Source organism: Chiloscyllium plagiosum, chromosome 4 (assembly GCF_004010195.1).
Source record: "Chiloscyllium plagiosum isolate BGI_BamShark_2017 chromosome 4, ASM401019v2, whole genome shotgun sequence".
In the NCBI taxonomy this organism is placed as follows: Eukaryota; Metazoa; Chordata; class Chondrichthyes; order Orectolobiformes; family Hemiscylliidae; genus Chiloscyllium; species Chiloscyllium plagiosum.
The window spans coordinates 15,567,537-15,581,061 of NC_057713.1; the positions used below are offsets into that span (position 1 = coordinate 15,567,537).

General features: G+C 39.8%; 1 protein-coding gene across 4 annotated transcripts in view; it reads left to right on the forward strand.

Annotated features, from left to right (window-relative positions):
* The window catches only part of LOC122548870 (serine/threonine-protein phosphatase 4 regulatory subunit 1-like), an 86,733-nt gene that overhangs the window by 41,153 nt on the left and 32,055 nt on the right, over window positions 1-13,525 (forward strand). For all 4 annotated transcript variants that reach the window (XM_043687760.1, XM_043687762.1, XM_043687763.1 and 1 more), the window contains exons 9-11: window positions 975-1,133; window positions 4,038-4,180; window positions 5,481-6,043. In XM_043687760.1, the coding sequence (XP_043543695.1) occupies window positions 975-1,133; window positions 4,038-4,180; window positions 5,481-6,043 (865 nt within the window). The remainder of the gene's footprint in view (window positions 1-974; window positions 1,134-4,037; window positions 4,181-5,480; window positions 6,044-13,525) is intronic.

Consider the following 13,525-nt stretch of genomic DNA (forward strand, 5'->3'; position numbering starts at 1 on the left):
AAGATTGTCACACTCGTGATGAGTGCATGACTGTTGACATTTATTCCTGAATAACTGTTAAAGATTGCTTTGTTAGTTAGCAATAGACTTATGTTTCTCAACAAATAAAACTGAGCAGGTCTTGGTGTTTTTCCTATTATTTGTCTCCTATTTCCTTCTTTTCCTCTTCTTCCGTAGAAGGCCTGAGGTAAGGTTGGACAGGTGCCGGCAGCTTTCGGGTAATGCACCAAGAACCATTCTTAATGTATGAACCTTGACAGTGAGTGTCAGCAGGGTAATTGACCACGTGTGATGATGGGATGGGGAACTAATTCTGATCCTTACCCAGCGCATTTACGTTTTTGGGGGTGGTCAATGGATAGAAATCTGTGAAGGGAACCTTCCCACCCTAGTGTGCAGGCACTGATATCAATTATAACACACTCGCTGAGGTCAGGAAAGACAGAACAGACCAGGACTTAAACCATGATTCACTTTTTCTCATTGCGGTATTGATAGAATTTCCTGCTGTTTTGACAAATGTTGAATTTTGACAACATCAAAATGTGAATTTTTACTACTCTCCATGTACTACTTGAATGAAATGTTTGGTTTTCATTTTCTGTTCTGGTTACAAAGAATTCCATGATTAAAATAGCAACCTACCTCAAACACTGCATTGAAATTAATTTTCAGTCTTGACAGTTTAGAGCATCCTTACTTCTGTTATAATTGCCATTTTTGAAGAGCTGTGCAACTTCCATTGCAAGCTTCAATTCATGAAATTCTACTGACCACTCAATAAAACTCAAAATCTTGAATTCATAAATAACATGTTTGTGTATTTCGACACAGGCCCAAACATTAAGTTTAAAATGAGTGCTGCTGTAACCCAATACCATTCATGATAGTCTTTGAATATCACTTTTTCTTTTGTCTGAAATGACAAGTGAGCTATAATTGAAATTGCAATTTCCTTGGATTTTTCTGTGTAGTTACCCAGGTTTCTCCAGCTCTGCTCTGATAATGTGTGGGGAGTGCGGAAAGCATGTGCCGAATGCTTTATGGACATTTCTTGTGCAACGTCTCAGGAAGTTCGAAGAACAAAACTGTCTTCACTCTTCATTAATCTGATCGGCGACCCTTCACGATGGGTAAAGTCTAATGTTTTTGCTCTTTTATTCTGAAATGTTAGCAGTTAAGCCATAAGGTAACCATGCTTGTATGGATACCTTAATTTCCAATGTAAACTGCTCGTATATGTTTCATAAGCTTCCAACTATGGCTATTATACTCAGCATGGTGTCAGTTATCTTGCAGGAAGACCATGTGTGAATTTCTGATTGATAACAAAAAATTTTCATTATTTTTAACAAGTATCAGGTATTTGTTCTTTTGTGAACCATGATGTACTAAGGGCAAAAATTGCACGTGTTTTATTGGTTGGGATAAAACCCCTTGCTCTTAAACCTGAGTCCAAATATCGCCTATCATGATATTACTGTTCAATAACCACCTAAAGGCTGAATTTGAATTCTGCATATTTGTGCTTTATCACAAGACTTCACATTCCTTTTAGATTTATTACTGACTGTGGTAATTTCCCTTCTCCCGCCCAATTTCCCTGATCTCCAGCTCTTGACTTTCAACCTAACTGTAAACAAAGCAAATTTGCTTGGCGCTATCCTTATCCTTTGCCACCATTGTATGAAATGTAAGTAATTCAGTTCATGTGCCATGAGGGTCGGTCTTGTTAGGAGTGAAACAATGCAAGAAGATAGCTGTGGTCTGATAGGATTAGGCAGTACATCAGTTACAGGCCAAAAAAAATCAAATTTATATGGAGAGGAGGAATGGAACAAATGAAGAAATGTCTTTTCAACTGCATAACGTGAAGATAGTTTCCCAAGCTGTGTCAGTGTGTCTTGCAAATGGATTGGTAATATCCAAGATTTTGGGGTAAAGTCTTGTTTTAGAATGGATTTATGTTTATTGAACTGCATATTGATGTTGGAGAGGGATTTTAAAAAGGAGTCTGAGTCCTGTGCTCAGTTGCAAAACTCGTTCTTTATTCAAAGCTCCTTTTGCTACACAAGTGGGAGAGGCCAGAGACTGCTCCAAAACCTCCTTTCATGTGGGGCACAGTTGCCCTCTTAATTACAGCTCCAATCGGAGGTCAGTGACACTCTACCTTTCTCAGTAAAGTGCAGGATATTTATACATACTGTTACAATGTGCATGCAATATTGGCATCAGTGCTTGCGCATCCCCTCTGACCTACACCTCCAATCCTGTGAATACACGATCAATGATGGGCACCCCCATGGTCCACCTTGGGTCCTACCACCATCTTGCGATGTTTGCCAGCCCCTCAATCACACATCCTTGGGTTCCTACGATTATTGACCACCTTCCAACACCGATTGTTATGTCCCTTCCGAGAAAGCTGCCGTCTGCAACGTATACTTTTCACTATTGACTTTCCAAATTCTGTCATGCAATTCCTGCCCCTTGCTGACCTTCGTACAGAAGATTAAAAGGGATGTTACTTTCTACCAATTGCTATAATACTTGTAACATCAGCTCTAATATATAATTACCTTAACTTTACACATGGTGTTATGGACCAAGCCAGACCCCTGAAAACATTTTTAAGCAGGTAGCCCAGACCGTAACTTTGCTATTTGTTTTAGGTAAGTCTATAGTGGATATTCTCAGTGAATTAGTTGGTCCGACTGCCACATTTTAAACAAACAGAATTATTTACAAAATTACAGACTGAAACACAAAGAACAGAAAATAGAATACAGGGTAACTTATCCTATCCAAAAACCCGACACACTATCCTGACTTATTGACACTTCCGAAAATACTTGCAACAGTCCCAATAAACACATCCCTTAGCACAAAGAGTAAAAATGAAACAAATCAGGGCTTACAGGCTTGACATTAGAGGGAGAGCGTGTACCCAGCTGGACTTGCCCCAGCAGCCTTTCTTCACACACTCTGCAGCTGAACTGAATCAAAACTCTAATCTATATGAAGACTAGCTACAACAGCGAGCTGGCCACTTCCCTTTGATTATACAGGTTTTGTTTTTAAAACATGAAAGCCTTGGGCTGGAGGCATTATCTGTTAGGGGTGTATAAAAACGGCCCCAATAACCCTTTCAAAACAAACCTAGTTGGCACTTGGCCAATTACCCCCTCTGGGGCGGGGGGGGAGAAAAAAAACTCAAGGGCATAGTAACCTTGTAAAAAGACCAGTATTGTGACAATAGTTAAACTTAATGCTATGATTCTGTGACAAAACTAACCATTTCGGGATCAGTTTCCCTCTTCTCAAACTTGTGAAGTGGCTCTTGAGTCATAGTGAGCCTGTTTCAGAATTGTTTTTGGCCATCCCCCTTGCTGTGTTATTTGTCTCTTGGTACTCTGATAAGGTTACTTGTTTATACTTCTTCGTTCTTCTAACCTTGCTGATGGAGAGAAGTTTCTTCAAGGGTATTTATCAAAACTAGCCTCTGCATTCAAGGCGAACTGTCTTCAGAATTTTAATTTCCCAATATCTGATGATGATAGCCATAAGATGGGTTCAATTCCCACACTGGCTGAGGTCACCACGAAGATCCCACTTTCTCGACCTCTCCCATTGCCTGAGGCGTGGAAACCCTCAGGTTAAACTGCCAGCAGTCACGTCTCTCTAATGAGAGAGCAACCCTGTGGTCTTGTGGGATGATAGCGACATTACCTTTTGAATCTCATGCCTTCTATTATTTCACAGTTTTAACCTTGTGTTCCCCTCCCCATTCACTGCTTCTATGTTTGATTAAAACCTATTGCATCTCAACTCTTTGAAGTTCTGATAAAAGGTTGCTGACCTGAAATATCATTTCTTTCTTCACAATTGATGTCTAACCTGCTGAGTGTTTCATGCATTTTTTTGATTTTTCTCCTTTCTTACTAAGGTTAGTTTACTTTTCACTTTGAATTACTGTAGTTGGCATTAGAAATGGATTAGGAGGGTGGCATTTTAACATTGAAATGCTCTCTTTGCAGGTTCGTCAAGCTGCCTTTCAGTCATTAGGGCCTTTCATCTCAACCTTTGCTAGCTCTTCTGGTGCTGGCCATTACTTTAAAGAGGAAGATATGCTTTCTTCCAAGAATGCGTTGGGGAGCCAAGGAACAGAAAACAGTAACAGGTCCACTCTAGTCGTTGATTGTATATGTACTTATTTCAATCATGCTGTTTTATTTATTCTCAGTGATTCTTTCGTTATCCATTCCTAGTTTCCCTGTACCACTGAGTGGCTTAAACCATTTAAAAGGCAATTAGTCATGGGTCTGAACTAACTTTTTAGCAGTTAGGATAAGGACAGCAGGTTTTGAGTGTAATTTTATGCCAATTCAAATTCACCAAACTACCATTGGGTGATTTGAGCTTGGGCTTTAGTTCAGTCTTCTGGCTTATCAGTCCAGTAACTGGTGACTGCACTTCCATACTCAAATCATTTCCTTGTGACAGTAAAATAGGTTTCATTGTTAGATGTTAATGTTGTTCCTAACCACTCTTCTCTTTGCCTTCAATGACATTTTTACCCTCCTAACTGAGACAGAGTTCAAACCTTCTGCAGTTGAACTGTATCAAGGCTGTTGCTAATTTCCTTTACACAATAAACAGTAATTGAAAGTACACTCCACAAACTGGAGTACTATCGGTAATCTCATTCCAAAAAGGTCTTAAATGGCCTTGGCATGAGAATCATTTTATTTAGAATCCTACCGAAGAATCCTTGACATACTATCCACGCTGGCCAACAGAACACTCTCTTTGAAAGTGGTAACTACTGTCTTTGCTGTAGAAAGAAAAACAAATGTGTAAAATTTTCTGGATCACTTTTTTAATAAATTTGGCCTCTTAATTGTAGTGTATTGTTCAAAATCTCATTGGATAGAAAGCTGAGTTTTTTAAAAGAGTATGTCAATTTAGGAATATTTTATATCTATATTTTGTAGAGTAGAAGAAACTCCTGGTGTGCACATCTTCACTGACTTTGAACTAAATGTTTAAATTCCAGGATTTGATAGGAGACTTTTATCTCAAATTTTGTCTTGTATGCTAGACATTGCTATTAATCTCTCAGCAGTCAGCATGATTGGATAATTTCATGGAAACCCACAGGTGTATTTTTCTGAATAATAATTTTTGGATTACTTAATTCTCCAACCAGGCTATAAAGCCAAAAATTGTCAAGTTTTAAATTTTGATTTGATTTATTACTGTCATATGACTGAGGTACAGTGAAAAGTGTTGTCTTATTTGCTTTACAGGCAGATCATACTATCCAAGTGTGTCAGGTTAGCAGAGCAGAGAGTGCAGGATGCAATGTTACAACTGCCTTGTTTATCTTAAGTTTATTCTAAGAATTTAAGCTGTGAAGTAACACTTGGTCTTGACTATTACTGATAAAATAAAAGAGCTTTGTTATTTTTCACCTTTAGTGCAAAATGTGCAGCAGAATCAATGAAAGTTGCAGACGGAACTGTGGATAATCTTGATACAGAACAACGGACTACAGACTTTAGCTGCTGTACTGTGGAATCAGTAAATACAGCTACTGAACTCTCAAAAAGTGAACGTAATACTGACCGTGAATGTAGTAGTGATGCCAATCATTCCCAGGCAACGTCATTGCAGTTGCACTCTGATTCTCATGTATGTACTAAATCTGAATCATCTGAAGGAAGCAGAGTTGTAAGTCAGTTGCCAAATTCAGACTCTGCAAATTCAAGTGCATCTTCAAAGGAATCTGTGTCCAGCTCAGAAAAGGCTGCCATTCCAGAGGACATGTTTAACTCATTCCATTACTGGAGGACTCCTATCCCTACAATAGATCTTGATTTGGAACTGGAGCTGCCACAATGTTCAGATAAGCAAAAAAGCAAAGAATCAATACAAGATGAAGCACTATCAGACTGTCCAAGCTTCAGCACAGCTACTAGAAAGGAACTGGAAGAGATGCTGGAAAACTTAGAGCCGCACATAGATGACCCTGATGTAAAAGGTACAATGATATGACGACTATCCGTTTCAACTCTTGTGATGATAATCCCCTGAGATTTTCTTTTCCGGTCTTCCACCAGTTTAAATGATCAATGTAAAATCATAGTAGGTGTCAGTTAAGTTTGGGTTCCTCAAAGTTAAAAACTAGTCATCTTATTGCAGTTGCATAAATAGTTTACGTTAGAGATTTATAATTAATAGAATGAAGGTAAATGTTGCAAAAAATCATAGTCAGCACAGTTTAATGTAACTTCCCAGTACTTAACTGTTCTGCTTTAATGTCAGTCGAGTATGTATTTTCATCACAAGATTAAATTTTAGTTTGTTAATTTTGGTCTGACTTTGTGGCTAATTTGGCACTGTTTTCCAGCATATAGTTATGCTCACGGACCCTTCCTTCGACTTGCAGCATGTTGTTCTCCCCTAGTCCATCCTCTTGCTGCTGACCCTCTGACCTGTGGTCTCTCCTGCACTCTTACGTTGGCAATGCTTGCATGTTCTGTCTTGTTCAGGGGATGAAAGCGATGGGCAGGAGACCCTCTGCAAGGATTAGTGAGATGCTGAATCATGGAGTGGGAAACACTGCATGCCTGAGAGTTGGAAGCAAGGTAGTGGATTAGAGAGTTATTGAAACTATGTTGGAGGGTCTTTTAAGTAGCAGGAGAAGACCTGTATTGGAGCATTGACAGCAGGAATAGTACATGATAATGAGGGACATGTGGCAAGCAGAAGATTCAGGAAGCAAGATTGGCAAGAATTGGCAAGTAGATGACGTAGAAGGTTACTGCATTGTAAAGTAATTTTATTTACTGAACTAAGAACTTCGCAATGTAATGTGTTTCATCTTGCATAGCAAGTTATTTTAATTTCTTTTCCTGGTGATGAATTTCCTTCAGAACTTAACTGCAACCTTTACGTTCCTTTAAATGGCAAATTGTGTATTGCTTAAAGCCACCGCTGTGAGAAACTTTAAGTGGGGGCTTGCTGCATGGCCAAGGAAGAACTGATTTGTTTTTGGCAAAGATTTTTTGTAATTGATCTGTGTAGATAGGATGAATTAACATTTGTTTTAAGAACGTCTCAGCTGGTATGGCAGTGTTTATCACGTCAAATTTGAGCAGGATTTTCAGAGCAGTTGCTGAGCATGGACTGAGATTGTTTAGGGAGACAAAAATTCTTAACATTTACTTCAAGATTTTTAATGTTACAGACCATTAAGCAGACAGGGAAAAGCTTCCAGGGTGAGCTGCATAACTCTAATAATGTGTGACTGAGGCAGAGCTTCACTGAGTCCCCTGTTCACTTTTTTGCAATCGATAACAAAATGATTTTGCTAACCTTTTGCAACATGGCCTGGGTAGGCTTACGTTATTTTGATAGAAGTGACATCACTACTGAAAACCTACAGTTTAACAATGATTAAATTAGAAGTGGATTGAAACTTTTTTTTAATTATCATCAACATTTGCCACTATATGACTGGTTATTGAATGATGAATGAATGATTGGCTGCATGTATTACTAAAAGGCCTGTCTCCTCTGGATCTGACCCTGTTTGCTGGTTTCACCCTAAGCACAGTGCATTGTTACTGTAGAGACTGATTCTCCAAATACATATGCTCAAATCTCACTGTCACAGCTGGGAAGTTAAATTTTAATTAGCTAATGAAAATTTTTGGTCGTTGGGGAGAAAATTTGTATAATTAATGATGGCCCCATGAAATGACTAAATATCATTTTTTAAAAAAATTGGTTCACTGAAGTTCTTTGAGAAAAGAAATCTATTAATGTTTATTGAATTTGACCCTTAGGAGTAAGCAATCTCCTGCTCAACACCAACCTCTCTTCCTCAGATGATAAATGAATGCTTCTTCAAGTTGAACCTTGAAAAAAGTGTACTGAGGGCAGCAAGGGCATGGAATGTACATTGGATGGGCATTTAGGTTACGACACCAAGACTAGACCCGTAGCCTACTACTGTCTGGAACTCTGAAAGCTTATCAATCAGACTCTACTAGTATTGGTGAGAAACCACCAAGAGAAAATAGCTTATTTGGGCACCTCTGCCAATTTGTCCATCACCAATCTGTGCTCCTGACAACAAGAATGACTGCACAATCCTTGTGGAAACAGAGTCCTATTTCACATTGACTATCATGCTCTGTAGCACTATGTCCTCTGGGATAGTACCAACTGGGATAGATATAAAACAGATCTGGCAGCTCAAACCTGGATTTCTTTGAGGCGTTGTGGTATATCTTCAGCACCATAATTGTGTTAAAGTACAATCTGTAACCTCATGGCTAGGCATATCCCAGACTCTGCCTTTGCCATCTGAAAACTGATTCAGTGAGGAATGTAAGAGCATGCCAGAACCAGCACAGGCAGTAGTAAAAATGAGGTCGAGATCTGTTGAAGCTTCAGCACATTAATACTCTAAACTAAAGAATCTGCTTCCCATAGACTGAACTGAATGATATCACAAATTACTGATAATTTGCTCCAAGCAATTGCTCTGCATTCCTGTGACACTATGAAGGATGTGGGTCTGTAGAATCCCCACCTACACAAAAGGAGAGCTCCGCATGCCATTTCAAAATAAGGCTGAAGCATTTGCAGCCATCTTCAACTAGAAGTGCCAAGTCGATGGCATCTCTGGTTGTTTCCACTTAGCAATAATATCCCAGATTGGTACAGCATGAAAGAAGGCCATTCAGCCAATCAAGTCTGCACCAACTCTCTAACAATAAGTAATTGACACAATGGATACAGCAAAGTCTTTGACCCTCAAGAACATCTCAGCTGTCCTTTTCTTGAAAAACACCAACTTTCAATCACCTTTAGCTGCCGAGATCTTGTTCAAGGTCAATCGCGTGGTTTTTTTTTGTTCCTTTTTAAAATGCTCCACACAACCTAACCCTTGGACCATGCATTAGATCATCTGACCTAATATCACTTTGCAAACACTGATTATAGGATTGGAATTTAAATATTAGTATCGTTTTTGGAGTTTGGATTTCAAAGTGATGGCAAATGGATGTTAGTTACTTTTGTGAAGAGTTCTCATTTTTTCAAAACAAAATGCTGAGTGGTGACCTAATATAGCATTGCTCAGAAAGCAAGTGGCTGTGACCTCTGTAGTATTAATAGAGAATGGTTTATATATGCTAATGATAGTTTAAGACAAGTGCACAAATATCAAAGGGTATGGGCATGTTTTCAGTTCAGAAAAAATAAAGTATAGATTTTAGTTTGGAAAACCCAGAGATGGGAAGCTTTAAGGCAGTTAGGAGAAGACCTGACTTGGATCAGGAGCAAGTTTAGTTTTTTTTCTCTTTAATGGAATGTAAGACAGTTGGGAAAACATAGTCACTTTGGTAGAAGTGTTTGTGTAACTTCGAAATCGGGAGCATTTGTGGGTTTTTAGAAGCAGAGAATTTAATCTGAGTTTTTGACTATTCATGGAAGACCTCCACAGTTTGCGGGAAAGAAGCTAGTTCTGAAGCACGGCCACTGAACTGAACTTAACGTTTACTCTGTTTTCTATCCACATATACTGCCAGCCCACAGTTGTTTCTCCAGCCATCCCTATTCTTCTTTAAGAAACTGGGAAGTGGAGGTGGGCAGTAATAGTTAAGTAGAAGTTAAATATTGGACAGATAACTCCTCTGTTTATTTACATAAATTCAAGTCTTAACATTTGGAAATGGGTTGTAACCCTATTTTGCTGTGTAATTAAAAATTTTCCTAAGCTTTGTTCTGTGTCTAGATAGCTGTTTGTTTTTCATTTTTTGTGATTTAACCTCTGTCCTTTCGTTAGAGAAACTCTACTTTCTATATATCTTTTTGCTCAAACGTGTCTGAACTGCTACATTTGTTATTGGATGAAAATGTGCTTGTCTTGTTAGTCAGATGATTAAAAGCAGAGCAAGGGTCATTTTCATGGATTTGAAAATGCATATAAATATTTGAATTGTGGAAATGCAGATAGACTTGAATCATGGCAGCCAGCTAAACACTGCATGTTTGTGTAAATGGTAAATGAAACACATGACCAGGTACTTTGTTCTCAGGGAATTTTTTTCAATCATTTGTGGGATGTGGACATCACCAGATGACCAGCATTTGTTGCCCATCCCTAGTTGCCCCTAGGGAGGAGGTGGTGGTGAGCTGCCTTCATGAACCGCTGTAGTCCACCTGCTGTGTGCTGAACCACAATGCCATTAGGGAGGCAATTCTAGCATTTTGACCCAGTGATGGTCAAGGAATGGTGATTATATTTGCAAGTCAGGCTGGTGAGTGGCTTGGAGCGGATCTTGGAGGTGATTGTATTCTCATATATCTGCTGTTCTTTTCCATCTAAATGGAAATAGTTGTAGGTTTGGAAGGTGCTGTCTGAGGATCTTTGGTGAATTTCTGCAGTGTCTTGTAGATAGTACTGCTTTTGAGCATTGGATGCTTATGATTATGGAGGCACTAGGCTTTGGGGAGAATCATAATGTTGCAGCCTAAGAGGAGAGAATTCTGCATGCTCTTCAGCTCTCCTTGTTCTTTTAAACAATACCATGAATATTTGTGCACATCTGAAGAAGTCAGTCAGACATTGGTTTAATATGTTCGGTAAAGAAACTTCCAATCCCTTTATGCTGAGCTGAAGGTAAAATAAATTCGAAGAGAGCAGAAAATTAAACAAAGTAACAGGTTCAAGTGAATAAGTGAAACAAAGTAAGTTATAGGACATTTCAAACATGATTGCACTTGATCTAAATTGAAATCCTTGAGAGGGTGGATAAACAGTAAATGTGCTTCAAGTTGGATCAGTCCTAAAAATTAAACTCTGCAGAAAGGAGTTTTTAAGAAGTTGCAATTCAATGCTACATTCCATTATATTTCAGAATATCACAGTTACACTAAAAGCTGGTGAATAGCACTAGGAACATACGGTTTAGAGCAGTTCACACTGATCATTGAATCATAGACTCTCTGTAGTGTGAAAGCAGGCCATTTGGCCCATTGAATCCATACGACCATCCAAAGAGCATCCGAAAGAAGCAGACATGGGGTGAATGAATGTGCAAACATCTCACACACACACACAGTTGCCGGTAGTTGAAGTTGAACCCGGATCCCTGGTGCTGTGAGGCAGCTAATCGTTGAGCCACTATGCTGCCCCAAATGATGGGGCTGAGTCTTCACAAATTAGAAGACCCTTGAGATGGGACAGGAATAATTTGATTAAGGTGTTTAATAAAAAGGTTTGTTACAGGAGGTTAAGAAGAGGTCCTCACTTTGTGAGGAATTCAAATCAAGAGCCTAGTCTTCGACTTTGAACTAACAGCGAATTCACAGGAAGCTTGTTTGTTTGAAGGCGGAGTTATGTGGAATGCAGTGTCATAGATCACCAATACGAAACGCACTGAAGGGTTTGAAAGTAATTTGTGTGTGTCAACACAAATTGCATCACTTTATATAAATTGATGTTTCTGTAGTGTTTAGGAAGGTTTGATTTTTTTTAAAGTTGTGATTTATTCTATGAAATAGATGCTTTGAACTATGTACTAACAATTGGGTTGCATGACCTTTAGTTCTGTTTTCAAAATGCCGCCATAGCCAAGCTATTCCAACACAAATTGCTAGCATGTATTTTGATTTTTTAAAATTCATTCATTGGATATGGGCATTGCTGGCTGGCTTTTATGGCTCTTTCCCTAGTTGCCCTTGAGAAGGTGCTGCTACCTTGAATTGCTGCAGTCCACATGCTCTAGGTCGACGCACAATGCCCTGAGGGAGGGGATTCCAGGATTTTAATTCACCACTTGTCAAGGAGCAGTGATGTATTTCCAAGTCTGGATGGAGTGTGGTTTGGAGGGGAATTTGGAGGTGGTGTTCCTACTGCGCTGTCCTTCTCTGAGGAAGTAGTCATGTGTTTGCAAGTTGCTACCAAAGAACTTGTTGATAATACACACTAATGCATATCGGTGGTGGCGGGATTGCATCTGTTGCCAATTGCTTTGTTTTGGAGATTGTCACGATTCTTGTGTTAGAGCTGCACCCATCCATGCAAGTAGAAATTATTCCATCACATTCCTGTCATGCGCCCTGCAGAGGGTGGCCAGGCTTTGAGGAGTCTGGAGGTGTTACTTGCTGCAGTGTTCCTAGCCTTCGACCTAGTCGTGTAGCCACTCTGTTTATGTGGCAGGTCCAGTTGAATTTTTGGTCCGTGATAATCCAAAGGATGTTGACTGGGGGGCAGAATTCAGTGATGGTACCAACTTTGGAATGACCAAGGATGGTAGTTAGATTGCCTCTAATTGGAGATGGTCATTGCATGGCCTTTGTGGTGCTGCTTGTCAGCCATTGGATATTGTCAGGATCCTGTTGTATTTGAACGTGGACTGTTTCAGTATCTGTTGAGTCACAAATGTTGCTGAACATCGTGTAATTATTGGCAAACATTCCTCCTTTCTAACCTTTTAGGATGGAGGGAAGATCATTTGAAGCAGCTGTGAAGATGATTGGGCCGAGGATACTACCCTGAGGAATTCCTGCAGAGATGTCCTAGAGCTGAGATGACTGACCTCCAACAACTGCAACCATTTTCATATATGCCATATATGACTCCAGCTAGCAGACAGTTTGCCCCTGATACCTATTGATTCCAGTTTTGCAAGGGCTCCTTGATGCCAGGAGCTATCATTCTCACCTCACCTTTGTCCATGTTTGATCCAAACAAGAGCTGCTCAATAGTTCTGTCTGGAGCACCAACCGTCAGCACAAATGTATGAATGTTGTCAGGGCCCATAGCGTTTTCAGCATCCAGTGCCTCCAACCGCTTCTTGATATTATGGAATGAATTAAATTGGCTGTAATGCTGAGGAGCACTGGAGGAAGTAAAGATGGATCATCCACTTGGCACTTCTGACTGAAGATTGCTGCAATTACCTTTTGCAGTGATTGGTTGGGCCCTTCCATTGCTGAGGATGGGGATATTTGCGGAGTGTTCTCATCCAGTGACTTGCTTAATTGTTCACCACCATTCGTGACTGCAGAGCTTAGATCTACTCTTTGTTGTAGAATCCCTTAATGCTAAGTATCATTTGTTGCTTATGCTGTTTCGCATGCACGTAGTGCTGTTTGGTGGCTTCACCAGGTTGGTACCTCATTTTTAGGTATGCTGGTGCTGCTCCTGGCATGCTGTCCTGCACCCTTCATTGAACCAGAGTTGATCCCCTGGCTTGGTGGGAATGGTTGAGTGGGGGATCTGCCAGGCCATAATGTTGCAGATTGTGCTGGTGTATAATTCGCCTGCTGTTGGCACACAGCATCTCAGCCCAGTCAGATCATTAAATCAGTTTGAAGTCTGTCCAATTCACTATCGTGATAGTGCCACATAGCATGATGGAGGGTACGCTTAATGTGAAGGTGGGACATCTCCTTGAGGCTGTACGGTGGTCACTCTAAACAATGCTGTCATGGATTGATG